General features: G+C 54.7%; 1 protein-coding gene across 2 annotated transcripts; it reads right to left on the bottom strand.

The window, feature by feature from the left end:
• Positions 1-22296, bottom strand: CLTB (clathrin light chain B). Of its 2 annotated transcripts, XM_004611527.2 has the most exons (6): positions 21924-22285; positions 12348-12394; positions 3544-3661; positions 2973-3084; positions 1389-1442; positions 1-418 (listed from the first exon to the last, which is right to left on the bottom strand). In XM_004611527.2, the coding sequence occupies exons 1-6, from the start codon at positions 22093-22095 to the stop codon at positions 247-249; spliced, it is 675 nt and encodes a 224-aa protein (XP_004611584.2). In that variant the 5' UTR covers positions 22096-22285; the 3' UTR covers positions 1-246. The 2 variants fall into 2 exon arrangements, with proteins under 2 accessions (XP_004611584.2, XP_054980963.1); XM_055124988.1 differs by lacking the exon at positions 1389-1442 and having other exon boundaries at positions 21924-22296.
• Positions 22297-27838: the final 5542 nt, after the last annotated feature.

Here is a 27838-nt window from a genome sequence, read left to right as displayed (position 1 = left end):
AAGAGTTAATAATACACCCTTTAAGCTAAGAAGAAAAAAAAAATACATCAGGAGGATGGGCTGGAAAGAGCCTAGTGGGGGCTGAGCCGAGGGCCTGGGGGAAGGAATGGGGGGCTTGGTGAAGGTCCCCTTTCCCAGCCCACCGAGGCCGGAGAAATCAGTCGGGAGGCAGCTCGCGCGCTGGCCCCGCCCCGCGCCTGCCCCGGGCCCGCCCGCTCCCCGCTCCGACCATGCTTGGAGCGCCCCCTAGCGGGACAGAGGCGTCTGCTTCAGGGACAGGAGCACCGAGCGCAGCCGGGACACGTCTTTGCAGTGCTTGCTGCTTTTGGGGTTGAAGTCACACAGTTGGGCCACCTTCTCCCACTCGGTGCCGGGGGTCTCCTCCTTGGATTCCTTGACGAACGCCTCCTCGGAGGCCCTGTGGGTGCGGGTGAAGGAATAGGATACAGCCATCAGTGAGTGCAAGCCTCAGGCCTTCAGAAACCGCTGGCATCAGGGCACTCTCACTTGTGCCAACCTCAGGGCCTTTGCACCTGCTGAAGCCAATTTCTGAGAGCACCAAGTCCAGATCAGTGTGGTTTTATGCTTCCTGGCCCGACGCCTCTTGGGTCATGTTTTGGAGATGCTCTGTGTCTCCCCCAGCATGGGTACCTATCTGCCTTCCCCATACTCCTGTCTGAAACATGGGGAAGGCGGATGGGATGAATTCTGAGCACCCCAGCTGGGTACAACCCAGCATCCACTGACCCACTCCAGTCTCAGCACCCTCGCGCAGATCCTTGAAGACCAGCCAAGTGCTTGAGGTCCCAGGACCTTTGTCTCCAGCTTCTCCATCCTCCTGACCCCACACTGCTTCTCACTTTGATTCCATTTGCATTTGCCGCCCACCCCCCCTCCCAGTTTCAGAGCTAATTGCTACCAGATTCCCAAAAGGAAAACGCGGGAGGCAGGCTGGGGGTGGTACACACGGCCAAATCCGGGCCCCAATGTGGGGAGAGGTGTGCATGCAGCCACCTCTTTTTCCTCGGAATGCCTCCAGCTTCCCGCTCTCGGGTTGGTTTTGTACCCCTCTGGGGGAGGCTCCTGCACCCCCTTTCTCTGCCTTCACCCATCAAAGGTGCTGGCAGGCGTAGAAGATGCTCGATCCCCCGCAAGGTGGAGGGATGAGGTGAAGCTCTCACCTCCAGCTCCCTCACTGACCCCAGCTGGGCCCCTGATTCACTGAATCCAGCAGCTGAGACCACTCTGCACCGGCACTCCGCCCCCACCGCGGAATCACGCCCTCATCAATGGAGCCCCGCCTCCACAGCCGAAGCCACGCCCACATCAAGACGCCCCGCCCCCGTCCTGGAGCCCCACCCCCAGACCGAGGTGCCTGGAGCACGTACACGTAGCCGATAACGTCAGCATCAGGCTGCTCGTAGAAGGCTTTGTCAGCGATCCTAGCGAGTCGGGGTTGGGGGGGCGAGGTTAGGTGGGGTGGGCGGCGTCGGGTGGAGGGACAGACAGATGGACAGACAGGCCGATGGTTAGAGAGAGGAAGAGAGAGAAACAGCATTAGTTCCTCCCGGTGGGAGGTGTTAGGAAGCACAGTTCTGGAGAGGAGGAGAGGTGATCCGCCCTCCCACCAGACTGCCCCTTCCGAAATGCAGCCCGAAGCTCCCATTTCAACTCAGGCATCACTCCCTGCAGGGCGCAGGGGAACACATGGGGTGGAGGGGAATCGAACCTGGGTAGGCTGCGGGCAAGGCAAACGCCCTAGCCACTGTACCATTGCTCCAGCCCCCTGATGCTCCGATCTGACCTGATGAATTTTTCCTCCTTGCTCGCAAACCTGCTTTTGAGACTGCCCGCCCTGGCTGGCACTCAAGGCGCCCCTGCAAGTGACCGCTCTCCAGCCACACCCGGACGCCCACGGTCCCCGACTTACTTTGCCTGCTTATCGCGCTGGTCCCTAATCTCAGATTCTCTCCCCCATGTGTCCACATTCTTCTTGCTGAGCTATTTTTTAGGCTGAATTTCAGTCTGGAAGCTCTCAGAACCTCCACTAGATCCTTCTCAGTTTTCCCGATCCCCTGCCCAGACCTTGCCTGGCACAAGCATCAGCACTTCCCTTGCCTTCCGGGAAAACCTTAACTATGTCAGGGCTCAGCGTCAGCGGTCAGGGCTGCTAGGCAGGGTGTCATGTGAGCACATTTCCTGAATGGTGGTCATTCTCTGATGAGCAGATACCGTCACCTGCCACTTCCTCCAGGAAGAATTCCATGATTATCTGTGCAGGATCAGGTACCCTCAATGCCAGTAAGGTCCCAGGAAAGGTGGGTCAGGCCCCCCTTCATAGCCCAAGGAATGAGCTTCTCAACAGTCCCTGAACCTGGGACTCTTAAGTCATGAGGCCCAAGATGGGTACACACCGATGAGGACTTTAGCTGGATGCACCAGGAGCAATAGACTGTTTGCCCTAAGGTTGCTGAGAGAAAGCAAAAGCCCACGTGCCAGGGACAGGTGAGAAGAGAGAGAGAGAGAGAGAGAGAGAGAGAGAGAGAGAGAGAGAGAGAGAGAGAGAGAGAGAGAGAGAGCACCTTGGCTGTGGTGGCACCCTGAGCACACTGCACACTGCACCTGTAGTCCACCTCTGGACTTCCTGTGAGTCCTGGTCCCTCTGCACCGAAGTGACATGTCCTCAAGAAACCCTCAAATCCACAGCCCAGGTTGGCCCTTCACTCCCACAGACACTGTCTGCCATCTTCTCTGACCGTCATGGGAACGGGGTTTGGATGCTGACACCTTTGACCCCACTGAACCCGGCAGGCCACGGGGATGCAAACCCTCTTTCCTGGATTCCTGCCTCAGTCACTCATCGTCTCCACCGTCCCCGAGCCTGAGTCCCATGTCCTATAAGCCTCACATCCCCACAGCCTCCTGACCCCTCACCCCCAGGCCCCGGGTCCCCCACGCCGCCAGCCCCTCACCGGTTGCTGATCTTGTTCTTCTCCACCTGCTCGCTCTGCCGCTGGCTCCACTCCTCCAGGTCCTTCTTGGCCTTCTCCCTCCACTCCTGCTCGGTCACCTTGGAGGCGGCATCTGCTCCCCACAAACCAGATGGCAGAGTGAGTGCATCTGGTCCTCGCAGTGGATGCAAGAGGCTCCTCCCTACATCTGTAATCCCTCATCCCACCCCGTCCCCACAAGTCGGCCAGCTGGGAGCTCCCCCTCCCCAGAGGGACTCGGCCCCCCACCATCTTTTCTTTTTCTTTTCTTTTTGGGTCACACCCAGCAATGCACAGGGGTTACTCCTGACTCTGCACTCAGGAATTACACCTGGCAGTGCTCAGGGGACTCTATGGGATGCTGGGAATCGAACCCGGGTTGGTCGCGGGCAGGGCAAACGCCCTACCTACTGTGCTATCGCTCCAACCTATAACCAGCTCTTTTTGGTTCTGGTTTTTTTTTTTTTTTTTTTTTTGAGCCATACCCAGGGACAGGTATGAGATGCCACGGTTTGAACCTGGCTCGGCCGCGTGCCCGGCAAGCGCCCCTCACCCAGTTCCTGCAGACGCTTCCTCTGCTCCTCCCGCCACTTGCGGATGCTCTCGGGCTCCTGCGTCAGCCGATCCGCCTGAGCCACCGCCGCGTAACCATCAGCTGGACCATTGGCCTCCTGCAACACACACATCGCGCGCATCTTGCTCCTCTGTCTTCAGAACCGGGGCCCAGGACGTTGCTCCTCCCGTCTCGACACCCCAGAAATTCCCACCCCCGTCTTCTCCTGGGACTGCACCTTCCCCCACTTGGGCCTTCAATCCGCGACTCTGTTCCTATTGTGTGACCTTGAAAAAGTTACTCAACCTCCCTGACTTTCCCCTCCCTCAGCCCCAAATGGACAAAATGTGACCCTCAAGGTCACAGAGGATGATTTAAAGGGACAGGGATGATAGGGCTGGAGAGATAGCACGACGGGTCGGGCGCTTGCCTTGCCAGAAGGCAGACTGGGTTTGATCTCTGGCACCTCAGAGTCCCCCACGCACTGCCAGGAACGATCCCTGAGTGCAGAACCAGGAGTCACCTCTGCACGTGCTGGCACCGAGCCAGAGAAACCTTTTCCTAGCCAGGTCCAGGTCTAGCCACACCGCCTAAGGCCACGCCCCAACCCACCTCCTTAAGCCACGCCCTCAAGGCCCACATCCTGTCACTCCCCTCTAGCCACGCCCCCGGCAACATCCTTAAACCACGCCCCACCTTCTCTGACCACGCCCCACAGCAACCTTAGGCCACGCCCCCTCCAGAGGACTCCCACACTCCATACATTCCAGCCCGTACCCCAAACCCACTCTCTGGCTGCCTGGCCTTAATCTCCCGTTCAAGAGACTCCAACTGATGAAATTTTGTCCATCCCACGAGCTTCCAGCTCCAAAGCCACCAACGTCAGCCTCCTGCCAAGGCCCACGCAGATTCCACAGGGCTGGCCGGCCACAGGCTTCATCTAATAGGGACAACAGACTCCCACAGGGCAAGGAATGTCCCGGCCTCCACCCTCTGGACTCCTGTCCCCTCCTTTTCCGGGGCCCCAGGCTACTCCCTTAAACACTGATCTTGGGCCCGAGAGTTAGACCCGGGGTTAAGGTTTGCCTGTGGTCAACGGGGCTCAATTCCTGAGTGCAGAGCCAGGAGTAAGCCCTGAGCGCAGCCGGGTATGGCCCCAAAAGTCAAATAATAAAAATTTAAAATAGAGGCCAGAGAGATAGTGCAGTGGGCAGGGCACCTGCCTTGCACACAGCCAACCCGGCTTCAATCCTCAGCACCTCGTCAGGTCTCCAGCCCCGCCAGGGGTGATTGCTGAGCACAGAGTCAGGAGCAAGCCCTGAGCACTGCCAGGTGTGCCCCCCCACACCAAAAGAAAAAGAATTATTTTTGTTTACTCCCCAGCATTCCGTCCATATGCTTGCCCTAGCACCCGCAGGGAGGGATCCCTGAGCACAGTTGGATGTGGCTCCAGAACAAAACAAAATTTTCTTCATCTGATGCCACCTTGTGTTCGAGGCTTACTCCTGACGCCCTGTGCTTGGGGGGACCCTATGCGATGCTCGGGGTAAAACCCATGTGTAGATGGGCTGTCTTATCTCTCCAGCCCCTTGGGAATCTGCTTGTTTATTGCTAGGGCTGTTGCTTCAGGTGGTGTTAGGCGTGGGAGCCGAGGGGGCGGTCTCCAGCCCACTGCGCAATCTCCCTGACCTCGGTCAGAATTCTTTCGGTTTTTTTGCTTACATCAGTGGTGTTCAGGGATCGCTCCTGGCAGGGGTCAAGGGTCCAAAGTAAGCGCCCTACCCGCAACACTATCCAGCCCTCCGAATTTCTTCAGATTATATATATATATATATGTATATATATTTTATTTATTTATTTTTTTTTGGAGTGGAGAGAGGTTGAACCACACCAGCAGAGCTCAGAGACCGTATCTTGTGCCAGAATGTCTAAGTTTCAGAACGACCAACAAGAATCCGTTTTAACCAGAGTCCTGTGGAGACAGGGGAGAGGCCTCGCGCCCCCTTTTACAAATATGAACTCTGCCTGGGAGCAAATAAGGGAGGAGTCCAAGGTCGTAGGGGTGGAGGTGAGGGGACGGTGAGGATAGGTTAGGAGAGGACTTGGTCAGGGGCAGGGCGATTGTGGGCAGGGCTCGGTAGCCGGCAGAGCAGGTTGTGGGCGTGGCCTGGGCGTGGGCGGGGCTGTGTCCATATCATCTATTGCTTCCAACTAGCAGGTGTAGAATCAGCCTTGCGGTACCCACCCACCCACCCACCCACCTTCTCACCAGCTCCAGCAGCTGCGTGGCACACCCAGTAACACCTTATATTTGTTTCAAGAACACGATGTCCAGAAATGGCCTGGGATGCAAAACCTGGTCAAGGTGGGGCGACCTCCTTCCCTCTCTGAGAAACCCAGGCTTCCACTTCATGATCAGCGCCCAACTAGGGTCACCCTCAACTCCTGGGCAGCCTGACCACCCATTTCTAGCATCCCCTCGCCTTGGTACCCCCTAAATATGGAGCACATCTAGACACCACCCAGTAGGAACCTCACACCTCAGCTATAGACCAACACCAGTTCTTTATTTGTATTTTTTGGGGGGGGGCGGGGCACACCCAGCGAAGCTCAGGGTTATTCCTGGTTCTGCACTCAGAAATTATTCCTGGCGACGCTCAGGGGATCATATGGGGTGCAGAGATCGAGTCTGAATGGTGCATGCAAGGCAAGGCCCTTACCCTCTTACTATCTCTCCAGCCCCTATTTTTTTTTGTCTTCTTTGGGGGGGGGCGAGGCGGCGGGACACAGTTGATGTGCCCAAGAATGTGCCCAGTCCAGCTGTGCTCAGGACCAAGACTTGAACCTTGCATTCCCGCCGGCAAAACATGCGCTCCAGCCCCTGGCACTATTTCCTCTGTCTCTGTTTCCCCCACTTTTGCCTAAATGTGGATGCTCACAAGCCATTCCCTAACCTCTGCCCACTCTGCCCCAGGCTCTCACACCCCAGAAGGTGGGCCAAAGGGAATCTGGGCGGGGCTTTTGGACTTGGTGCCTGCCCCTCAGGGTTGGACTCTTGCCCATCCCGATTCTAGGATATCAAGGAAGTAAAATAATGTAGAAACATAGTTGGAGTCATTCATTATTAGAGACTGTGAGGATAATGCTTTCCCTGAGGGACTGCAGGGTAATTCAGGGGTTAAGGCTCTTGCTAGTTTTTTGTTTTTTGTGTTTGTTTGTTTGTTTTTTTGCGTTGCACTAGGCAATGGTCCTGGCAGTGCTCAGGGTACCATATGGGATGCCGAAAATTGAACCTGGGTCCACCGCGTGCAGGGCAAACGCCCTACCCACTGTACTACAGCTCTGCAAGGCTTTTGTTTTGAATGCAGCAAGACCCCCCCCCCACCCCGTTTCCAGTCCCCTAACCCGCACAGGCACCCTGAGCACCTCTAGAGTGATCCCTGAGTACAGAGGCAGGAATAGTCCTTGAGCATTGCCAGATGGGCTCCACCCCACCCCTACCCAAAAAAAAAAAAATGGCAAAAACAAAGTGCACACATGGCTAAAGGGAGCGGGGAATTGGCTTCAAGACCCTAACTTCAGGGCTGGAGCGATAGCACAGCGAGGAGGGCGTTTGCCTTGCACGCGGTTGACCCGGGTTTGATTCCCAGCATCCCATAGGGTCCCCCAAGCACCGCCAGGAGTAATTCCTGAGTGTATGAACCAGGAGTAACCCCTGAGCATTGCTGGGTGTGACCCAAAAAGAAAAAAAAAAAAGCAAACAAACAAACAAAAGCAAGACCCTAACTACATTTTTTCGTTTTGTTTTGGGGCGGAACCCAGAGATGCTCAAGGTTTGCTCCTGGCTCTGAACTCAGGAATTACTCCTGGCCATGCTTTGGGGACCCTATGGGATGCCGGGGATGAAACCTTAGTCGTCAAAAGCAAAGCAAATGCCTTACATGCTGTACTACCTCTCCAGCGCAATTTTATTATATTGTGCTGTGGCAGTAAGCACTTTTTCGTTTGTTTTTGGGCAACACCCAGTGGTGTTCAGGGCTTACTCCTGGCTCCTGATGCCGGAAGCCCCCGGGGATGCTGGAACTAAAACCCAGGTTGGTCGTGTGCAAGGCAAGTGCCCTCCCTGCTGTACTGTCCCTCCAGCCCCCTGTGACCTAGCTTCTAGAAACCAGATGCTTTCCCACGCAGGCAGATCACAAACTTCTGACGTTTTGACAGTTAAATGGAGTCATTCAGGCCAAGCCCTGCCAGGATGGAATTGCCCAAGTTAATTGCTGTCCCAGCCTCTCCCCAAAGTGGAATTTGATTTATGGTTCTTGGCCTGGACCACGCCCAGCCGGGACCATTGGCTGAAATGCCCAGGGATGAAACTCACTAAAAACTCATTTCTGCATCCCAGGGTGCCAAAAGGAAAATGTTTTTGTTTCTAAGAGTTTGCTGTTGCTCGGGGGTTTTTTTGTTTTGTTTTGTTTTTGGTTTTTTTTTTGTTTTTTTTTTTTGTTTGTGGACCACACCTGGCAGCACTCAGGGGTTACTCCTGGCTCTGCACTCAGGGATCACTCCTGGCCGAGCTCAGAGGACCCTATGGGATGTCAGAATCAAACCCATGCCGGCAACTTGCAAGGCAAACTTCCTGCCTGCTGTACTATCACTCCAGCCCCCAAAGCAAAGTTTTTTAGTTTGGGTTTGTTATTTTGTTTCGTTCCCCACCCTGACTTCCCGCAGCACCTAGCAAGCGTCTTAACCAGTGTCTGATCTTCCTCGCCCAGAATTCATTTCTTTGGTTGCTAGTGCGCTAAAAGCAGAGTTCCTGTCCACGAGACTGTTCCCGTCCAACAGGGCTGGGGGGATGAATTGCCAGGAGTGACCCCAAACACTTAAGCTGGGAGCAGCCCCTGATCGCCACTAGGTGTGACCTCCCCAAAACCAAACCTAATCCCCAAACACAGAGGCGAGCTACGACAGCAGTTGGCACTGGCACTCGCCTTGCAGAAGGGTAACCTGGCTGACGTTTTTCCACCAAACTCTATTCCCCTTTCTAAGTGTTTGGTTTGGGGGCACATCATGTGGTGCCCAGGGCATACTCCCAGCTCTGCTCTCAAGGATCACTCCAGGGCTCAGGGACCTTATGATCTTTATGTGCCCCTGTAGTATCTCTCTCTTTTTTTTTTTTTTTTTGGGGGGGGAGCAACACCCAGCATTGTTCCTGCGTAGCAGACAAGTACCCTCCCAGCTGGACTAGCTCTCTGATCTCTCTTTCCTCTCTCTCTCCTCTCTCTCTCTCTCTCTCTCTCTCTCTCTGCCTTTTTTTTTCTTTTTCGCTTTTTGGGTCACACCCAGCGATGTTCAGGGGTTACTCCTGGATCTGTGCTCAGGAATTACTCCTAGTAGTGCTGGGGAACCATATGGGATGCCGGGGATTGAACCCGGGTCAGCCGCGTGCAAGGCAAACACCCTCCCCGCTTTACTATAACTCTGGCCCCTCTTTTGGCGTTCTTGAGGTCAGACCCAGCAGGGGTTACTCCTGGCTCTGCACTCAGGGATCCCTCCTGGAGGTGCTCAGGTCAGCTGCGTGCAAGGTAAATGCACTCCCCGCTGGACTGTCGCTCCAGCCAGGCCCCCCCCCCCCCCATCTCTTTTAAACCAAGTTCAGGCAACAAAGTTTCCTTTGCTGCTGCTCTAACTGCCCAAAGGAATTTAGCTCAAAGGCGGGTTTCCTGGTGGGAAGGATCTGGAGCCCTAACATCCAAGGACAGTATCTGGGCTGGGGAGGCTGAGAGCAGAGAACAGTAAATTCTGTCGGTTCAAAGTGCCCTTGTTAGTCCGTGGGTCCCAGCAAGAAGGTAAACACGTGTTGCCCCAACGTTTGCTTTTCCATCTTCCTGTGATTTCACTTTGAAGTCCCAAGCCTGGCCCCTGTTTCTCACTCAGGACACCCAGAAACCCCAAGTGGTCTGACCCACATGGAACCTTGTGGGGCAGGAAAGAGGGGGAAGGCAGGGAAAAGGCACATCCGGCAATGCTCAGGGCTTACTCCTGGCTCTGTGCTCAGGGATCACTCCTGGCGGACTCAAGGGACCATATGTGGTTTTTTTGTTTGTTTGTTTGCTTGTTTTTGGGTCACACCCTGCGATGCACAGGGGTTACTCCTGGCTCTGCACTCAGGAATTACTCCTGGCGGTGTTTGGGGGACCCTATGGGATGCTGGGATTCGAACCCGGGTAGGCCATGTGCAAGGCAAACGCCCTACCCGCTGTGCTATTGCTCCAGCCCCTCAAGGGACCATATGTGGATGCCAGGGATCGAACCCAGGTTGGCCTTGTGCAAAGCAAGTGGCTTCCTTTCTGTAAATCACTCTGCCCCCTGGTCATTATTTATTTATTTATTTATTTATTTTGTTTATGTTTTTTTTTTTTTTTTTGCTTTTCAGGTCACACTCAGCGATGCACAGTGGTTACTCCTGGATCTACAGTCAGGAATTACTCCTGGCAGTGCTGGGGGACCATATGGGATGCTGGGAATAGAACCCAGGTCGGCTGCGTGCAACCAACCCAGGTCGGTTGCATGCAGCTGACTCGGGTTCGATTCCTCCGTCCCTCTCAGAGAGCCCGGCAAGCTACCGAGAGTATCCCACCCATACAACAGAGCCTGGCAGGCTACCCGTGGCATATTTGATATGCCAAACACAGTAACAACAAGTCTCGCAATGGAGACGTTACTGGTGCCCGCTCGAGCAAATTGATGAACAATGGGATGACAGTGCTACAATGCGACAGTGCTATTTACTTTGGTTTTTAGGTCACACCTAGAGATGCTCAGGGTTTATTTCTGACTCTGTGCTCAGGGACCATTCCTGATGGACCCAGGGGACGCTATGGAGTGCCGGGGATTGAACTTGGGTTGGCCATGTGCTAGGTAAATGCCCTCTCTGCTATACTGTTGCTCCGGCTCCTGGACTTTTTTTTTTTGTTTGTTTTTTGGGTCACACCCGGAAATGCACAGGGGTCATTCCTGGCTCATGCACTCAGGAATTACCCCGGCGGTGCTCAGGGGACCATATGGGATGCTGGGATTCGAACCTGGGTCGGCCGCGTGCAAGGCAAATGCCCTACCCGCTGTGCTATCACTCCAGCCCCTCCTGGACATTTTTTTAATTTTAAGTGCCTACACCCTGGGTGTTGGCCTTGCACATGGCCGACCCGGGTTCAATCCCTGAGCACTGCCAGGAGTAATTCCCCCGAGTGCAGAGCCAGGAATAATCCCTGAGCACCTCCAGGTGTGCCTCCCCCAAAATAAAAAAAAAAAATTCTTCCTTATGAAGTTAAATAAAGTTCTGCAGGAAGAAATGCCTCCTCCAGAGGCTGCAGAGATTCAAGATAGGGATGAAGGTGCTTGTCTTGCCCAAGGCTGACCCTGGTTCGATCCCCCGGCACCCTATATGGTGCTCTGAGCCCACCTGGAGTGATTCCTGAGCGCAGAGCCAGGAGGAAGGAAGCCCGAGCTCTGCCGGGTGTAAACCCAGCCCTCCTCCAAATTCCACTTCCTCAGGAGGGGGCGGGGGTAGGGGGGCTCTCCAGTCGCAGGTGGAGGATCCCGGGCTTTGAAGTGCTGGGAAGGCTGCTGTTTGGAACAGGCTGCTTGGCGTCAAGTTCATGTTCTAGAAAGAACCTTGGCCAGCCGCCCTGGGCAACGCGGCAGCCCTTCCTCCTTACATAAGCAGGCATTGTTTATTCCCCAGGAGGAAAAGGGGAGCCAGACAGGGTGGGGTCCCCCACCCTCCACCCTCCACCCCCCTAGACTGTCGGCCAGACTGAGAAGGGAATAAAGTCTTTTTCCCTGCCAGGCATCTGCGGAGGGAAAAGGCAGTGAGGACCAGGGCTCCTGGAAGACATTTATCTATTTATTTATTTATTTATTGGTTTATTTATTTATTTGGTGCACTGGTGATGCTGAGGGCTTATTCCTGGTCCGCCACTCAGGAATTAGCCCCTAGCCCCTTCCTCTGGAAGACGAAGAAAAGGCAAGTCTGAGAGAAGCTCTAGCAGAGGAAACACGGAGGACTGGAGCAGGGGGGTTGCCTGTAGAAACCCTGGTTCTGGCTGAGCAATGAGTCAAAAGTAACCCTTGGCACGGCCAGGGGTAGCTACAAAAACATGGAACAAAAAAACAGGGGTGGGGCTGGAGTGATAGCACAGTGGGTAGGGCGTTTGCCTTGCACGCAGTCGATCCGGGTTCGATTCCCAGCATCCCATAGGGTCCCCTGAGCACCCCAGGAGTCATTCCTGAGTGCATGAGTCAGGAGTAAGTAACCCCCTGTGCATCGCCGGGTGTGACCCAAAAAGCAAAACAAAACAAAACAAAACAAAAAAAAAGGGGTGGGGCTGGAGCTATAGCACAGTGGGCGGGGGGGCATTTGCCTTGCACGCGACCAACCGGGGCGGGGGGGCATTTGCCTTGCACGCGACCAACCGGGGTTCAATTCTCAGCATCCCATAGGGTCCCCCGAGCACCACCAGGAGTAATTCCTGAGTGCAGAGCCAGGAGCAATTCCTGTGCATCGCCGGGTGTGACCCAAAAAGAAAAAAAAAAAAAAAACAGGGGTGAGCGACGGACAGCAGGGTGGGTGCTTGCCTTGCACCCGGTTGACCCGGGTTCGATCTTCAGCTTCCATCCCTGAGCACTCCCTTGGTGTATCTCCCCAAATAAAAGAACGAAAAACCAAAAACCAATGATCGCACCCCCCTGCCCTGGGACAAGTCCACACTCCGGGTCCCTGTGAACCACGAGGACAGAATCGGTCTTACCTGAAACACGTCTCCATTGACGGTTGCCCCCAAGTCCTCTGAGCCAGCTAGAAGGAGAAGAAGGAGAGGGATTACTCAGGGCTCAGCTGACAGTGCTCGCAGCTTTCCCTGAGCCCCCAAAGGTAAGGGTAAATCCATCCTGCAACACTCAGGATAGGGGGTGGGGGGAGGGACACTGGGGACACTGGTGGTGGAAACTGTGCACTGGTGGAGGGATGGGTGCTTGACCATTGTATGACTGAGACTCAAACATGAAAGTTTTGGGGGCCGGAGCAATAGCACAGCGGGTAGGGCATTTGCCTTGCACGCGGCTGACCCAGGTTCGATTCCCAGCATCCCATAGGGTCTCCCAAACACCGCAAGGAGTAATTCCTGAGTGCAGAGCCAGGAGTAATCCCTGAGCATCACTGCGTGTGATTCAAAAAGCGGAAAAAAAAAGTTTTGTAACTGTAGCTCATGGTGATTCAATTAAAAAAATAATAATAAAAACCTCAGGATGGGGCCAAAGCAATGGTCCATCAGGGAGGGCACTTGACTTACACGTGATCAACCCAGGTTCGATCCCCAGCATCCCATGGGGTTCCCTGAGCAGTGCCGGGAGTAATCCCTGAGTGCAGAACCAGAAATAACTCCCAAGCATCGCTGGGCGTGGCCCCAAAAGCAAAAGATAAAAAATAAAAAAATTATGATGTACGGATGGTATGTAGCCCCCCGCCATGTGTCCCCCACATTTGAAGGGTTGGCCCTCCACTCAGCAGGGCTCAGGGTATAGTCCTGGCTCTGACGCAGGGGTCACACCTGCCAGTTCTCAGGGCACTAGGTGGAGTCCTGGGGATTGAACCCGAGTTGGCTGCAAGCCTTGGGGCTGGAGCGATAGTACAGCAGGCGGGGTGCTTGCCTCGATCCCCAGCATCCCATATAATCCCCTGAACACTGTCAGGCGCAACCATTGAGCATCACCGGGTGTGCCCCCCAAACAAAAGAAAAGAAGAGATTTCTATACTGTCCTATCTCTCCAGTCACTCCCAGGAGCTCTTCGGAATGTTTATGTGGAACTAGGATGAAGTTATCAATACTTTATGTATATATATATATATATATATATATTTTGCTTTTTGGGGTCACACCTGGCGATGCACAGGGGTTACTCCTGGCTCATGCACTCAGGAATTACTCCTGGTGGTGCTCGGGGGACCCTATGGAATGCTGGGAATCGAACCCGGGTTGGCCGTGTGCAAGGCAAACGCCCTCCCCGCTGTGCTATCGCTCCAGCCCCAGCACTCTCTTTATATTTTGGGGGTGCCACATTGCACAATTTCCCAAGACTGCATTGAGGAAATTTACTCCTGGCGGTGTTCGGGGGACCATATGGGATGCTGGGGAATCGAACCTGGGTCTGCCATGTGCCAGGCAAATGCCCTACCTGTTGTACTATCGCTCCGGCCCCCAAAACTTGCCTTGCAGAAGGGTAACCTGGCTGACGTTTTTCTTTTTTTTTTTCTTTTTGGGTCACACCCGGCGATGCTCAGGGGTTATTCCTGGCTCTGCACTAAGGAATCACTCCTGGTGGTGCTCAGGGGACCCTATGGGATGCTGGGAATCGAACCCGGGTCGGCCGCGTACAAGGCAAATGCCCTCCCCGCTGTGCTATCACTCTAGCCCCCGAGAGAGAGACAGAGAGAGAGAGAGAGAGAGAGAGAGAGAGAGAGAGAGAGAGAGAGAGAGAGGAGGAAGAAAAAAAGGAGAGTGGAGGAGAGCGGAGGGAAGGAAAATGGGGCTGGAGAGAGGACCAGGGGGCCAGGTGCTTGCCTTGCATGCGGCCCATCAAATCCAGGTTTGATCGCCATAGGGTCCCCGGAGCCCTGCCAGGAATGACCCCTGAGCACAGAGCCAGGAGTAATGCCTGAGCACAGCTGAGTGGGGACCAAAAATCAAATTAATTAACAGTAATAAATTGAACAGATGCAGGAATTGTGCCTCAGGCCCCCCCACCCCCCAGGAGGGAAAAAATAATCGTGAAAAACCTCAGTGATTTCTCAGCGCTGTTTGGACAATGGTCTAACTTTTTGTTTGTTTGTTTGGGGTCATATTTGGCAGTGTTCGAACTTACTCCTGAGTCCGGGCTCAGAAATTATTCCTGGCGGGTCTCAGGGGACCCTACGGGATGCTGGAGGCTGACCCTGGGTCCGCAGTGCACAGCAAGCGCCCTCCCTGCTGGAACTATTGCTCTGGCTCCGATACTCTAACTTCTTTTAATTTTTTTTGCTTTTTGGGTCATACCCGGCGATGCACAGAGGTTACTCCTGGCTCTGCACTCAGGAGTTGCCCGTGGCAGTGCTCAGGGGACCCTACGGGATTCTGGGAATCGAACCCGGGTCAGCCGCGTGCAAGGCAAACGCCCTACCCTCTGCTATTGCTCCTGCCCCTACTCTAAGTTCTGTGTTTGTTTTTTGGGCCACACCCAGCGGTGCTCAGTGCTCCCTCCTGGCTCTGCACTCAGGGATCATTCCTGGGGGGTGGGCGGGAGGGGGGGTCACGGGGCCCTGCTCGGTTGCGGGCCTGTTGCTTGCAGGACAAACGCCTTACCCACTGTGCTACTATCTCTCTGGCCCTGGCAGAGGCGTACAAACAATATCTCTTTCAGCTTGTACTTAGTCTCATGAAGGTTATCTATTTTTAGATTTCTGGTGAAACAAAGAGCAATGAAAAAATATATATATAAATTAGGAGGGGGAAAACGGGGCATGAGTCAGCAGTGGAGAACGCTTGCATTGGAGCTGACGTGATCGTTATTTTGCCTGCCGTCCACCTGGGGTTTGATCCCCAGCACCCCCATAGGGTCCGCGGAGCCCACGTCAGGAGTGATCCCTGAGCACAGAGCCAGGAGTACAGCCAGGTGTGGTCAAAATAAAATACAGCGAGTTGGGGGCTGGAGCAATAGCACAGCGGGGAGGGCGTTTGCCTTGCACGCGGCCGACCCGGGTTCGATTCCCAGCATCCCATAGGGTCCCCTGAGCACCGCCAGGAGTCATTCCTGAGTGCATGAGCCAGGAGTAACCCCTGTGCATCGCCAGGTGTGACCCAAAAAGCAAAATAAAAATAAATAAATAAATAAATAAATTAAAAAAATAAAGAAGCACATCCTCCTTGGAGAGCTCACCCTCCAGCAGAGAAACTGAGTCTCTGGGGCCAGGGCTGCTGTAGGACCGCGGGGAGGGCCCTTGCCTGCAGAGGGCTGACCCAGGCTCAGTCCTGGCCATCCCATAGGGTCCCCGGAGCATGGCCAAGAGGGAAGCCCGAGCACAGAGCCAGGAATGATCCCTGAGCACTGCCAGGTGTGGCCAAAAGCAAACCAAAGGGGCCGGAGCGATAGCACAGCCGGGAGGGCGTTTGCCTGGCACACGGCCGACCCGGGTTCGATTCCCAGCATCCCATAGGGTCCCCCTGAGCACCGCCAGGAGTCATTCCTGAGTGCATGAGGCAGGAGTAACCCCTGTGCATCGCTGAGTCACTTGTCCCGCAGGGCTGGCTGCCGCCAAAACAGTGCCCAACACACAGCAGGGAATCGGCAACGACTCAAGCCAGGAATATACCAAGTTCTGGAATGGCCCCTCCCACATTTACCTGGGCCCCTTTCCCTGGACATACCTCTGGGGCCCCACCCAGGTCTTTCTTCTTCCTGCTTCCCTCTCGGAAGGATCCCTTGGGACTTGAATCTCAGGTTCCTGGGCCACAGCCTCCAGGAAGCCCCCCAGGCATGCCCTCCTTTTCCAGGCACCCTAAGAGGAGGTCTCACCTCTCTCCCTCCCAGATGAGTCAACAGTATCCGCCAGCCCCCAGCCCTGTGTCCCCACTCCTTTAGCACATCCTCATGACCTCCTCCCGGGGCCTCAGGCATCCGAGTTGCCACACGGAATGAGTCAGAGGGCAAGTACTGGTTGAGAGGGCCAAAGAGATAGTACAGTGGGTAGGGCACTTGCCTTGCACGAAGCCCACCCGAGTTCGATCCCCGGCTTCCCATAGGGCTCCCTAAACACCTCCAGGAGTAATTTCTGAGGGCAGAGCCTGGAATCATCCCTCAGCAGGGACAGGTGTGGCCCAAAACAGGAAGGAAGGAAGAAAGGAAGGAGGGAGAGAGGGAGGAAGACAGAGAGGGAGGGAGGATGGAAGGCAGGCAGGCAGGCCTGCCTCAAGTTCTGGCGTGTTCTGTTCTTTTCTGGGTCACACCCACCGTACTCAGGGGCTACCCTGGGCTCTGTGCTGGGGGCTTGAGGCCGTGGCCAGAGTAACCTTCCTGGAAGCTCTTGACAACCTGCAGTTCCGGGGATTACACCTGAGGCTCTCGGGCCGGAGCGAGAGGACAGGAGGGCATTTGCCCTGCACGCAGCCAACTGGGGTTCGATCCCTGGCATCCCTTAATAAGGTCCCCTGAGCACCACCAGAAGTGATTCTGAGTGCAGAGCCAGCAGTAACCTCCTGAGCGTCACCAGGTGTGACCCCCAAAGCCAAAAAGTTTTTTTTTTTAATTCTAACAAAACCCCCCATGGAACCCGAAGCCTTCCTGGGTCAGAGAGTCCAGCAGGGGGACACTTGCCTGCAGGCAGCCGACCCAGGCTCACCCCCGGCCTCCCAGACGGTCCCCGAATCTCAGACGGTGCCCAAATCCACCCAACGCTAGTTTGTTTTTTTTTTCTTCTCGCCCCCCCCAGCCACACCCAGCTGTGCTCAGGGCTTACTCCTGGCTCTGTGCTCGGGGTTCATTCCTGGCGAACTCAGGGATGCTGGGATTTGGGATTGAACTGGGGCCCGGACAGAAGTCCTGAGCATAGCCAGGTGTGCACAGCCCCCCCCCCCAAAAAAAAAGAATAAATAAACAAATAAAAGGTCCTGGGGTGATCATACAACACGCCTGGCACACATTCAACCTGAGTTCAATCCCTGACATCCCATACGGTCACCTGAGCACCGCCAGGAGTAACCCCTGAGCACTGCCGGGTGTGACCCCCAAAACAAACACACACACACACATGAAAGAACTTGGGGCTCCCTCGTGCCAAGCCAGCGCCCCGCCCTCGGAACCCATTCCCCAGTTCTCCGCGGGTGTCTCCTGCCCCCATGCCCGTCTCCTCTGGGGAACAGGAGCCGACAGGCTCCAGAACATTCCTGGGAGCTTAGTAAGGCCTGGCAGAGGACACGGCTTTGGCGCAGAACTGACTGGGCAAGGCAGGGGCAGGGCCAGCCTGAGCCCCGGCCGGCCACTGACCTGGGCTGGGTGACTGGAAACTGGGTGACTGTCCCCGGGGCCTGGAGGCCGCCCCAGGACAAACCCCACACCACTCAGGTTCCACCTTCACTTCACCAGACACCTCTCGGGGGACGGGCGGGGGGGCCCGGGGGGCCCAGCCGCTGAGGTGTGAGCTGACGGCAGCTGCTTCCCCGGCTCCCCGCAGAACTTTCCTTTTTGGTCTGATATTTTGGGTCACACCCAGCAGTGATCTGTGGGGGTGGCGGGGATTGAGCCCAGAGCTGCTGCGTGCACAGTGCTCCAGACTTTAAAGCCCTTCAAGCCCCTACTAGAAAAAAAAAAAATTAGGGGGGAGCATCACACTCACTCACTCGGGACCTTCTCCTGGCTCTGCACTCGGGAATCACTCCTGAGAGTGCTCGGGGGACCCTATCGAATGCCGGGGCTCGAACCCAGGTTGGCCGGCCTCGGGCAAGGCTACACACCCTCCCCATTGTCTTATTGCTCCGGCCCCTAAAACCCCATTTTTGGGGATGGAGGCATGTTTGGGCCACACCTGGCTGTGCTCAGGGATGACTCCTGGCTCTGTGCTCAGGGGTCACTCCTGGTGGTGATCAGGGGACCCTACGGGGTGCTGGGGCTGGAACCCCGTTAGGTACATACAAGGCAAGCATCTTAGCAGTGAACTTTGTTTGTTTGGGGAGGCCACACCGGGTGATACTCAGGGCTTACTCCTGGCTCCGTGCTCAGGAAGCACTCCTAATGATGCTCATGGGACCCTCTGGGATGCCAAGGATTGAACCCGGGTCAGCCATGTGTGGTGCAGGCACCCTCCTCGTCGTACTATCTCTCTGTTTCTTCTTTTTGTTTTGTTTGGGGGCCCCACCCAGCAAGCAGTGCTCAGGGCTGACTCTTCTGTGCTCCGGGATCACTCCTGGCGGTGCTCAGGGGCCCGTAGGCGGTGCTGGGGATGGAACTAATGTCAACTGCATACCAGAGTCCTCTCCACTCTTCTGTCTTTCCAGCACCCTCTGAGAGTATCTCTTTTTGCCCCTCCTCCTCTCTGTACCTAGCATACAACAAGCGCTCAATGAATGCTGAATGCACGAGGGGCCTGAGAGAGATATTGCTGGGCTGGGTTCAATCCTTGGAGCTGCTTACTGGCCCGAGCACTGAGCCAGGAGTAGCCCCCATGCACTGTTGGGTGACCCCATAACAACCAAACATACACAGGGTCAATGCATATATATATATACATATATATATATACATATGTGTATATATATATATATATATATAACTGTCAGGAACCCTACTTATAAACTTTTTCTTATCTTTTTCTACTTTATTATTATTATTATTATTATTATTATTATTATTATTATTATCCATGCCTGGAATCAAACACCTGGGCTTTACTACTCCTGTGGTACTTTGCCACTGAACCATCTCTCTGTCCCTATGGGAAATTAATTTTTTTAAATTATCTTTATTTTCTTTTAGTTTGGGAGTCACATCTGTCAGTGCTCAGGATGTACTCCCGGCTCTGTGCTCAGGGATCTCTCCTGGCATGCTCAGGGCACCCTTTGTGATGGTGGGGATTGAACCCAGGTCAGCTGAGAGCAAGGCAAGCTGCTTCAGGGCTGGACTGTCACTCCTTGTGACACGGAAACATTTTCTGTCCAGGAAGTCATGTGGTTTACAGTAGTTTTGTATCACTGTTTCATACTTGCAGCCTCCTGTACCAAGGTACCAAGTCCTTTTCTCCCGTCTGCCTCTGTAACTCCACGTTACTCTTTTTTTTTTTTTTAACTTTTTGGGTCACACCCTGAGATGCTCAGTGCTTACTCCCCGCTCTGCACTCAGGAATTAGTCCTGGGGATTCTCAGGGGACACTATGGGATGCTGGGATTTGAACCCGGGTCAGCTGCATGCAAGGCAAACGCCCTACCCCTGTGCTTTTTTTTTTTTTTTCTTTTTGGGTCACACTCAGGAATCACCCCTGGCGGTGCTCAGGGGACCATATGGGATGCTGGGAATCGAACCCGGGTCAGCCGCGTGCAAGGCAAACACCCTACCTGCTGTGCTATTGCTCCAGCGCCCCCCCCACCCCGTGCTATTGCTCCAGCCTCACCCCACATTACTCTTGCACAGACCTTTGGGGACCACAGTGAGCTTTGCTCAGAGCCTACTCCTGGCTCTGTGCTCAGGAGCGACCCCTGGCAGCTGCTCAGGGAACTGTAAGTGTAGGGGATTTGAACCAGGGTCCTCTGCAAAACCAGCATCTTACCCTGCACTATCTTTCTGGCCCATCTGTAGACAGTTTGACAAAATAAGTAAGCTACTACTTAGCTCAACAGACACCTACCTAACCCGCCCACCCACACACACATATGTCAATAGTCAATATGACAACATTCAGGGAAAACAAAGAGCCAGGGAGATCCTGACTCAAAGGCTGAGCCCTGAATATGCACACAAGGCCTGGAACTATTGAACAGCAGGGAGAGTGCTTGCCTTGCACGCGGCTGACCTGGGTTCCATCCCCCAGCGCCCCATAGGGTCCCCTGAGACCGCCAGGAGTAATTCCTGAGTGCAGAGCCAGGAGGAAGACCTGAGCATTGCCTGGTGTGGCCCAAAAATCAAAAGGAAGGAGGGAGGGAGGGAAGGAGGGAGGGAGGGAAGAGAGGGAGGAATGGGAGGGAGGGAGGAAGGTAGAGAGGGAAGGAGGGAAGGAAGGAAGGAAGGAAGGAAGGAAGGAAGGAAGGAAGGAAGGAAGGAAGGAAGGAAGGAAGGAAGGAAAGGAAGGAATGAAGGAAGGAAAGGAGGGAAGGAGAGAGGGAAGGAGGGAGGGAAAGAGGGAGGGAAGGAGATGAAGGAAGGAGTGGAAGGAAGGAGAGGAGGGAAGGAGGGAAGGAGGGAAGGAAGGAAGGAGGGAAGGAAGGAAGGAAGGAAGGAAGGAAGGAAGGAAGGAAGGAAGGAAGGAAGGAAGGAAGGAAGGAAGGAAGGAAGGAAAGGAGAGAAAAATTTGCATGCAGGGGTTTTCCCGGGTTAAATCCCAGGCAGTACTAACAGTGTTCCCTCAAGCACCAGCGGGTGTAGACGGGCTCTAGACCACCTCTAACCTTAAAAAAACAATCATAATGAAAAGGAAGCAAGTGTGGCTGAAGATCCACTCATTCAGGTGATCGCTACATTTGTGCTAAAGATTTCAAGGAATGGGGCCAGAGCCATAGTACAGTGGGAAGGGCGCTTGCCATGCACACAGCCTACTTCAATCCCCAGCATCCCATAGGGTCCCCCCTGACCACCACCGGGAGTAATTCCTGAGCACAGAGCCAGGAGTAACCCCTGAGTACTGCCGGGTGTGACCTGCTCAAAAAAAAAAAAATTCAAAAAGTAAGAAAAAGACTTTAAGAAATGTTTTCTCCAGCCAGCCCTGGAGGGCGAAGAGCGCTGATAAGCGCTGCTATCTCAGGGACCAGGCCCTGCACCCCAAGTCTGCAGCTCACTACAATAGTTCAGGTCTTCTCTTCGCAGCCATATCCGGTATCTGCCACCAACACAGGCTCCATATGGAAACCCGGGGTGCCCCTTCACCCACCCTGGGGACTAAACTTCCATCCAAGTCTGCACCTAAACAAATCGCTGTCTCTTAGCCTCAGTTTTCAGCGCTCTAGGATGGGTTTCACAGTGAACCAGTAAAGCACATTAAGGATGGAGGCCGGAGGTACAAGCAGTCAAGGTGCTTGCCTTCCAAGCACCAGACCCCGATTCCCGGAGGGTCCCCTGAGCTCCTCCAGGAGAAATTCCTGAGCTCGGAGCCAGGAATTGCCCTGAGCTCTGAGCATTACCCTGAGCACTGCCCGTGTGGTGCTGAAACTTAAAAATAAAATAAAATAATATATAAGGGTATAATAGTATCCGAGTGTCCAGTCCTGGGGCTGCGGGAGGCAGGCGGTTCCCAGCCAAGACCAGTGAGTGGCGGCAGCGGCGGGAGTCCCTGGTGCAGGGGGGCAGGAAGGATGGGACTCTGGCCACCTTGGCCACCTCAGGGCCATCTGTCAGCGCCCGGCGGGGGCTGGAACCGGGCCGGGGATGGATGACATGTCACCAAGCTTACCCGTCCCGGGAGCCACGCGCTCCCTCGCCCCGCACGGACACTCTCTCCGGGACAGTCCACGCTTGTCCCCTTGCCTGGGGTGTCCCTCACCACTCGGCCCCGCTGCGCCTGGACCGCCCCCCGCCCCCCCACCCCTCACCCAGCGTCCAGATGGGACCTGGGCCAGCTGTCCCAGCCTCGCAGGGGGACAGGCCCCGCGCTGACTCACCTCCCCCCGGGGGGCCCGGCTGCGCGGGGCCCGGCGCCCCGAAGCCCTCGTCGTTCTCGATGCCCGCGATCTCGCTCTCCTGCTGCGCCAGGAAGGCGGCGGCCGGGTCCTCCTCGCCGCCCTGGGCCGCGCCGCCCTCCGACGCCGAGAAGAAGCCGAAGTCATCAGCCATGATGAGGCTCGGCCACCCGGCGGGTGTGTGTGTGTGTGTGTGTGTGTGTGTGTGCTGCGCCCCGCCGCCCGAGGTCTGCCCCGCGCCCCGCCGCCCGAGGTCTGCCCCGCGCCCCGGCCCCACACACACACGCGCGCGCGCGCGCGCTCCCCGGAGCTGGTGTCGCGGCGGCCGCCCCGCAACTTCCTCCCGGGCCCGGCCCGGCCGCCCGCCCCGCCCGCCCGGCCTGTCACTGCGGCGGGAGGGGCCGGCCCGGGAATGCGGTGATGTCACCGCCGGGGAGGGGACGCCCAGGATGGCCGGAGGTCGCCTCGCAGCGGCCACCGGGGCGCAGCGCAGCCCCGAGCTCGGGCCTTGATCTTTTTTTTTGGAGGGGGAGTGGGGGTCACACCGGGCGATGCTCAGGGGGGTGACTCCTGCATCTGCACGCAGGATTCACTCCTGGTGGTGCTGGACGGGGGGGGGGGGGGGGGGGAGGTACCCGATGGGATGCCAGGGGATCGAACCCTGGTCGGCTGCTGTGCAAGGTGCAAGCGACCTCCCTGCAAGCACTATGGGTTCCATGTCTTTTTTTTTCTTTTTCTTTTTTGGGTCACACCCAGCGATGTGCAGGAATTACTCCTGGCGGTGCTTGGGGGACCATATGGGATGCCAGGGATCGAACCCTGGTTCCACCGATGTGCAAGGTGCAAGCAACCTCCCCGCAAGCACTATGGCTCAGGCCCTAGGGTTCCATGTCTTCTTTTTTCTGGCTTTTTGGGTCACACCCAGCGATGCTCAGAATTACTCCTGACAGTGCTTGGGGGACCATATGGGATGTCGGGGATTGAACCCAGGTCAGCTTTGTGCAAGGCAAACAGGCCCTCCCTGCAGACAGGGACTCCTTCACTCCCCCAAGACAGCCAGGCACTGTCCCGGTTTGGTGCGCATGCTAGGGGACAAAAACAAATGATTTGAGCTCGCACTGGGGCCCCTGGGATGGGGGGGGACAGACTGAATGATTTTGCAAACATTTGGTTTGGGTTCCATCCCTGAGCACTGAGCCAGGAGAACCCCCTGAGCATTACCGAAGTGGCGGGCAAAGTCCAAAGGCAATTAAAAAAAAAAAGAGAGAGAGACTGGAGTGATAGTGCAGTGGGTAGGGCATTTGCCTTGCGTGTGGCCGACCCGGGTTCGATTCTAAGCATCCCATATAGTCTCCCGAGCACTGCCAGGAGTAATTCCTGAGTGCAAAGCCAGGAGTAACCCCTGTGCATTGCCAAGTGTGACCCCCCCCAAAAAAAAAAAGAAAAGAAAATAATTTTTCACTTGTGCTGGAGTCATTTAAAAAGGTTGGAGGTAGAGATTTGCATGGGGGAGGGGGAAGCCCTGGATTCAATCCCTGGCACTCCTGAGGGTCCTTGAACCCCCTCCAGGAGTGATCCCTGAGCACAAAACCTGGAGGAAGCCCTCAGTATTGACAGGTGTGGCCCGAAGAGAAGAATGAAAATAAAATGCTGATTCAGGAGCCAGAGTAATAGTATAGTGGGGAGGGTGTTTGCCTTGCACACAGCCCCACCAGGGTTCAATGCTGGCATCACATTTGGTCCCCAGCACTGTCAGCAGTAATCCTGAGCATTGCCTGATGTGACCCAAAAAACAAAACCAAAAAAAAATATGAAGATGAAATGTTGATTCAGGGACCAGAGTGATTGTACAAAGGGGAGGGTGCTGGTCTCGCTTGGGTTGACCCTGAGTTGGTCCCCAGCATCCCTTAGGGGCCCAGAGCTCTGCCGAAAGTGATTCCTGAGCTGAGAGCCAGAAGTAAACTCTCAGCACTGCGCGTATGGCGGAGAGGGAGGGGAGAGAGACTTTCCACCATCCGACATTAATTTTCTCTGTCTACGTACCCCAAAGGCTTCACCATCCCTCCACTCCTTTATTTTGTGTGTTTGTGGTTTCTGAGCCACACCTAGTGATGCGCAGGGGTTAGGTTACTCCTGGCTCTGCACTCAGAAATTACGCCTGGAGGTGCTTGGGGAGCCCTATGGGATGCTGGCGATCAAACACAAGTTGGCTGAGTGAAAGGAAAGTGCCCTACCCACTGTATTTATTATTATTATTATTATTATTTTGGCGTTTTGGATCACACCCGGCGATACTCAGGGGTTACTCCTGGCTCTGCACTCAGGAGGAATTACCCCTGGTGGTGCTCAGGGACCATATGGGATGTTGGGAATCGAACCCGGGCTAGCCACATGCAAGGCAAACACCCTCCCTGCTGTGCTATCGCTCCAGCCCCCCTACCCACTGTACTATCTCTTTAGTCCTTCCCCTCACTCCTTCTAAGAGCTGTGAAACAAGTTCATCTGGGGGCCCGGAGCAAAAGTCTGCCTTGCCCGTGGACCAACCCAAGTTCGATCCCTGGCATCCCAGCGGGTCTGCTGAGTGCAGAGCCAGGAGCCAGCCCTGAGACTGCACCCAGCTACGCAGCCTTGCTGAACTCCTTCCCAGGGTCATTTAAATGCATCTGGGTCACTTCCGCCCACGCGGGTCTAGGGCCTGTCCTTCCTCTCACCCAAGCGGGTGGTGCTCGCACTTATTCACATTTCTCGCAGAGCGTGTCGTGGTGCGTGAGCTTGTTATTTTCGGTGGAGGAGGCTGAACTATCTCCGCTTTCCTTCCCCCTCCTCCTGTCCTCTGTGGCTACTGCAGTGGCCGAGGTGCACCTACCTGGCCGTGACCCTGGGGATCCCAGAGGGTGCTGCTGGGACTATACTGGGTGCGTAGGTTGGGCCTGGGTCGCACTCTGGACCTTGAGTGCGAAAGGTCCTACTACCGCTACTGCGCAGCCGACCCCAGCCCTCAAATACCTAAATATCTGCTCTTTTTCTTTTTGCTTTTTGGGTCACACCTGGCTATGCACAGGGGTCACTCCTGGCTCTGCACTCAGTAACTACCCCTGGTGGTGCTTAGGGGACCATATGGGATGCTGGGAATTAAACCCGGGTCGGCCGTGTGCAAGGCAAACACCCTACCCGCTGTGCTATCGCTCCAGCCCCCTGCTCTTTTTCTTTTTGAAATATATGGTCTTTCCCTTCTTTCCTTCTCTTTCAAATTTTTTTCTTTTTTTTTTTTTTGCTTTTTGGGTCACACCCGGTGATGCACAAGGGTTACTCCTGGCTCATGCACTCAGGAATTACTCCTGAGTGGGATGCTGGGGATTGAGCCCGGGTTGGCCTCGTGCAAGCCAAATGCCCTACCTGCTGTGCTATCGCTCTAGCCTGTTGGGGACTGCTCAGGACCCCGAACGAAAGAGGACCCCGAAACCTTTACCCTGGACAAACCGGAAAATTCCATTACCAGCTTTGCTTGACCTGAGGCACAGGTGCCCTTGTGACAAAGGAAATAGCCAAACTCAAGAGGTAAAAGTAGCCCAGGGCAGTTAACTAAGAGACGCCATTAAGCCCCCCATTAAGTAGAATACCTTCCTCTACCTTGTGCATTCCTCCTGCCAGATGCTCCTGCCAGATAAACCCTTGCCTTCCTCTCCCCACTATTTCTCAATCTACTCTTGAAGAATGTTGTAAGCCCACCTAATACACCCCGAACCTTTCCTTATTTGGTCTGAGAAGATACTTCCCTGATGATTGACAACTTATGTACCAACCCCCTGCTAAGAAAAGTATAAAACCAGCGTGGCAGTTAATAAAGTTGCCTTTGATCGGCATGTGTCGTCTTGGGCCCCCTATTTATTATCCTCACTAGTTTTATTTCAGGTCGGAACCGCTCACAGAACCCACCCAATTAGGAGCGCTTTCCACTGTTGTCTCTCCGCGGGCCGGAGAGATCTCCAGGGGAACGCGCACTAGCCCCTCTCTCTTTTAATTTTTTAAGTTTTTTGGTTTTTTTTTTTTTTTTTTTTTTGCTTTTTGGGTCACACCCAGTGATGCTCAGGGGTTACTCCTGGCTTTGCACTCAGGAATTGCTCCTGGCAGTGCTTGGGGGACCATATGGGATGCCGGGGATCGAACCCGGGTCGGCCGCGTGCAAGGCAAATGCCCTACCCGCTGTGCTATCGCTCTGGCCCCTTTTTTTAATTTTTAAAATTATAATTATTATTATTTGGGGGCTCACACGCAGCAACGCACAGGGGTCACTCCTGGCTCATGTAGTCAGGAATCACTCCTGGCGGTGCTCAGCGGACCATATGGGAAGCTGGGATTCGAACCTGGTTCGGCTGCGTGTAAGGCAAGCGCCCTACCCGCTGCGCTATCACGCTGCGCTATCACTCCAGTCCCCTTTTGGTTTTTTGGGTTTTTTTTGCGCGTCAAACCCAGCGGGTGTGTGTTAACTCAGAGTTACTCCTAACTCTGCACTCAGGAATTATTCATGGCGGTGCTCAGGGGAACATATGGGATGCCAGGGATCAAACCCAGGTTTGGCAAGTGCAAGGCAAATACCCTACCTGCTGTACTATACTATCTTTCCAGCTTCACTCTCTTTCTCCTTCCTTCTCTCTATTCATTACTTTCTTCCTTCCTTCCTTTTTTTTTTTTTTTTTTGCTTTTTGGGTCACACCCATCGATGCATAGGGGCTACTCCTGGCTCTGCACTCAGGAATTACTCCTGGTGGTGCTCAGGGGACCATATGGGATGCTGGGAATCAAACCCGGTCGGCTACTTGCCCTTCCCGCTGTCCCATCGCTCCAGCCCCCCATTACTTTCTTTTCTCTCTTTCTCTTTCCCTCTCTCTTTCTGGCAGCACTCCAGGGCCACTCCTGGCTAAGCGCTCAGGAGTCACTCCTGGTGACAGATGCAGAACTGGGGAATCAAACCTGGGTCAGATGCATACTGGCACCACCTTACCTGAGGTACTATCTCCCTGTCCCCAAGTCTTTCCTTTTCTTTCTTTCTATTTTTTGGTTTGATTTTGGTCCACACCTGGTGGTGCTCAAGGCTGACTTCCTGGCTCTGCAGTCATGGGTCACTCCTGGTGGTGCTTTGGGGACCATATGGGTGTCGGGGACCAAAGCAGGCTCAGCCTTATGCAAGGCAAGCACTGTACTGGGTTATTCTATTACTCTGGCCCCGCTGGCCCTTTTTTTTTTTCCTCTTTGGATCACACCCGGCGATGCACAGGTCGAACCCGGGTCGGCCGCGTGCAAGGCAAACGCCTTACCCGCTGTGCTATTGCTCCAGCCCCTGCTGGCCCTTTTTTTTGGCATTTTTTGGTGGGTCACACCCAGCGATGCTCAGGGTTGCTCCTGGATCTGCACTCAGGAATTACTCCTGGTGGTGCCTGGGGGAGCATATGGGATGCTGGGGATCAAACCCGGATCAGCCACATGCAAGATAAATGCATTATCCACTATATTATCGCTCCAGCCCTTCTGGGCCTTTCTTTTAAAAAAAATTTTTTTATTAATTTTTTTTTTTTTGCTTTTTTTGGGTCACATCCGGCGATGCACAGGGGTTATCTCCTGGCTTTGCACTCAGGAATTACTCCTGGCAGTGCTCAGGGGACCATATGGGATGCTGGGAATCAAACCTAGGTCAGCTGCGTGCAAGGCAAACGCCCTCCCCGCTGTGCTATTGCTCCAGCCCCTTCCCCCCCTTCTGGGCCTTTCTTTTAATTTAATTTTATTTTAAAAAGAATGTGTGTGATAATGTCAGGGAATGATCACACTGGACAATATCTAGTGTTAAAAGTGGGTAAAGGGATATTCTTTTTTTTTCAATTTTTTTTTTTCTGGGCCTTTCT

This window comes from Sorex araneus, chromosome 2, assembly GCF_027595985.1.
Source record: "Sorex araneus isolate mSorAra2 chromosome 2, mSorAra2.pri, whole genome shotgun sequence".
Lineage (NCBI taxonomy): Eukaryota > Metazoa > Chordata > Mammalia > Eulipotyphla > Soricidae > Sorex > Sorex araneus.
Note: the sequence above shows the minus strand (reverse complement) of the source record. Positions and strands in the feature narration are given on the sequence as shown.

What these genes read in the sequence shown, in the direction of transcription:
- CLTB (XM_004611527.2), bottom strand. Translation starts at nt 22,095, where the DNA reads ATGGCTGATGACTTCGGCTTCTTCTCGGCGTCGGAGGGCGGCGCGGCC. An exon ending in AAGAACAAGATCAGCAACCG is followed by an intron (nt 1,443 to 2,972) that starts GTGAGGGGCTGG and finishes CCGACTCGCTAG; the next exon opens with GATCGCTGACAAAGCCTTCT. An exon ending in GCTGACGTTATCGGCTACGT is followed by an intron (nt 419 to 1,388) that starts GTACGTGCTCCA and finishes CCGCACCCACAG; the next exon opens with GGCCTCCGAGGAGGCGTTCG.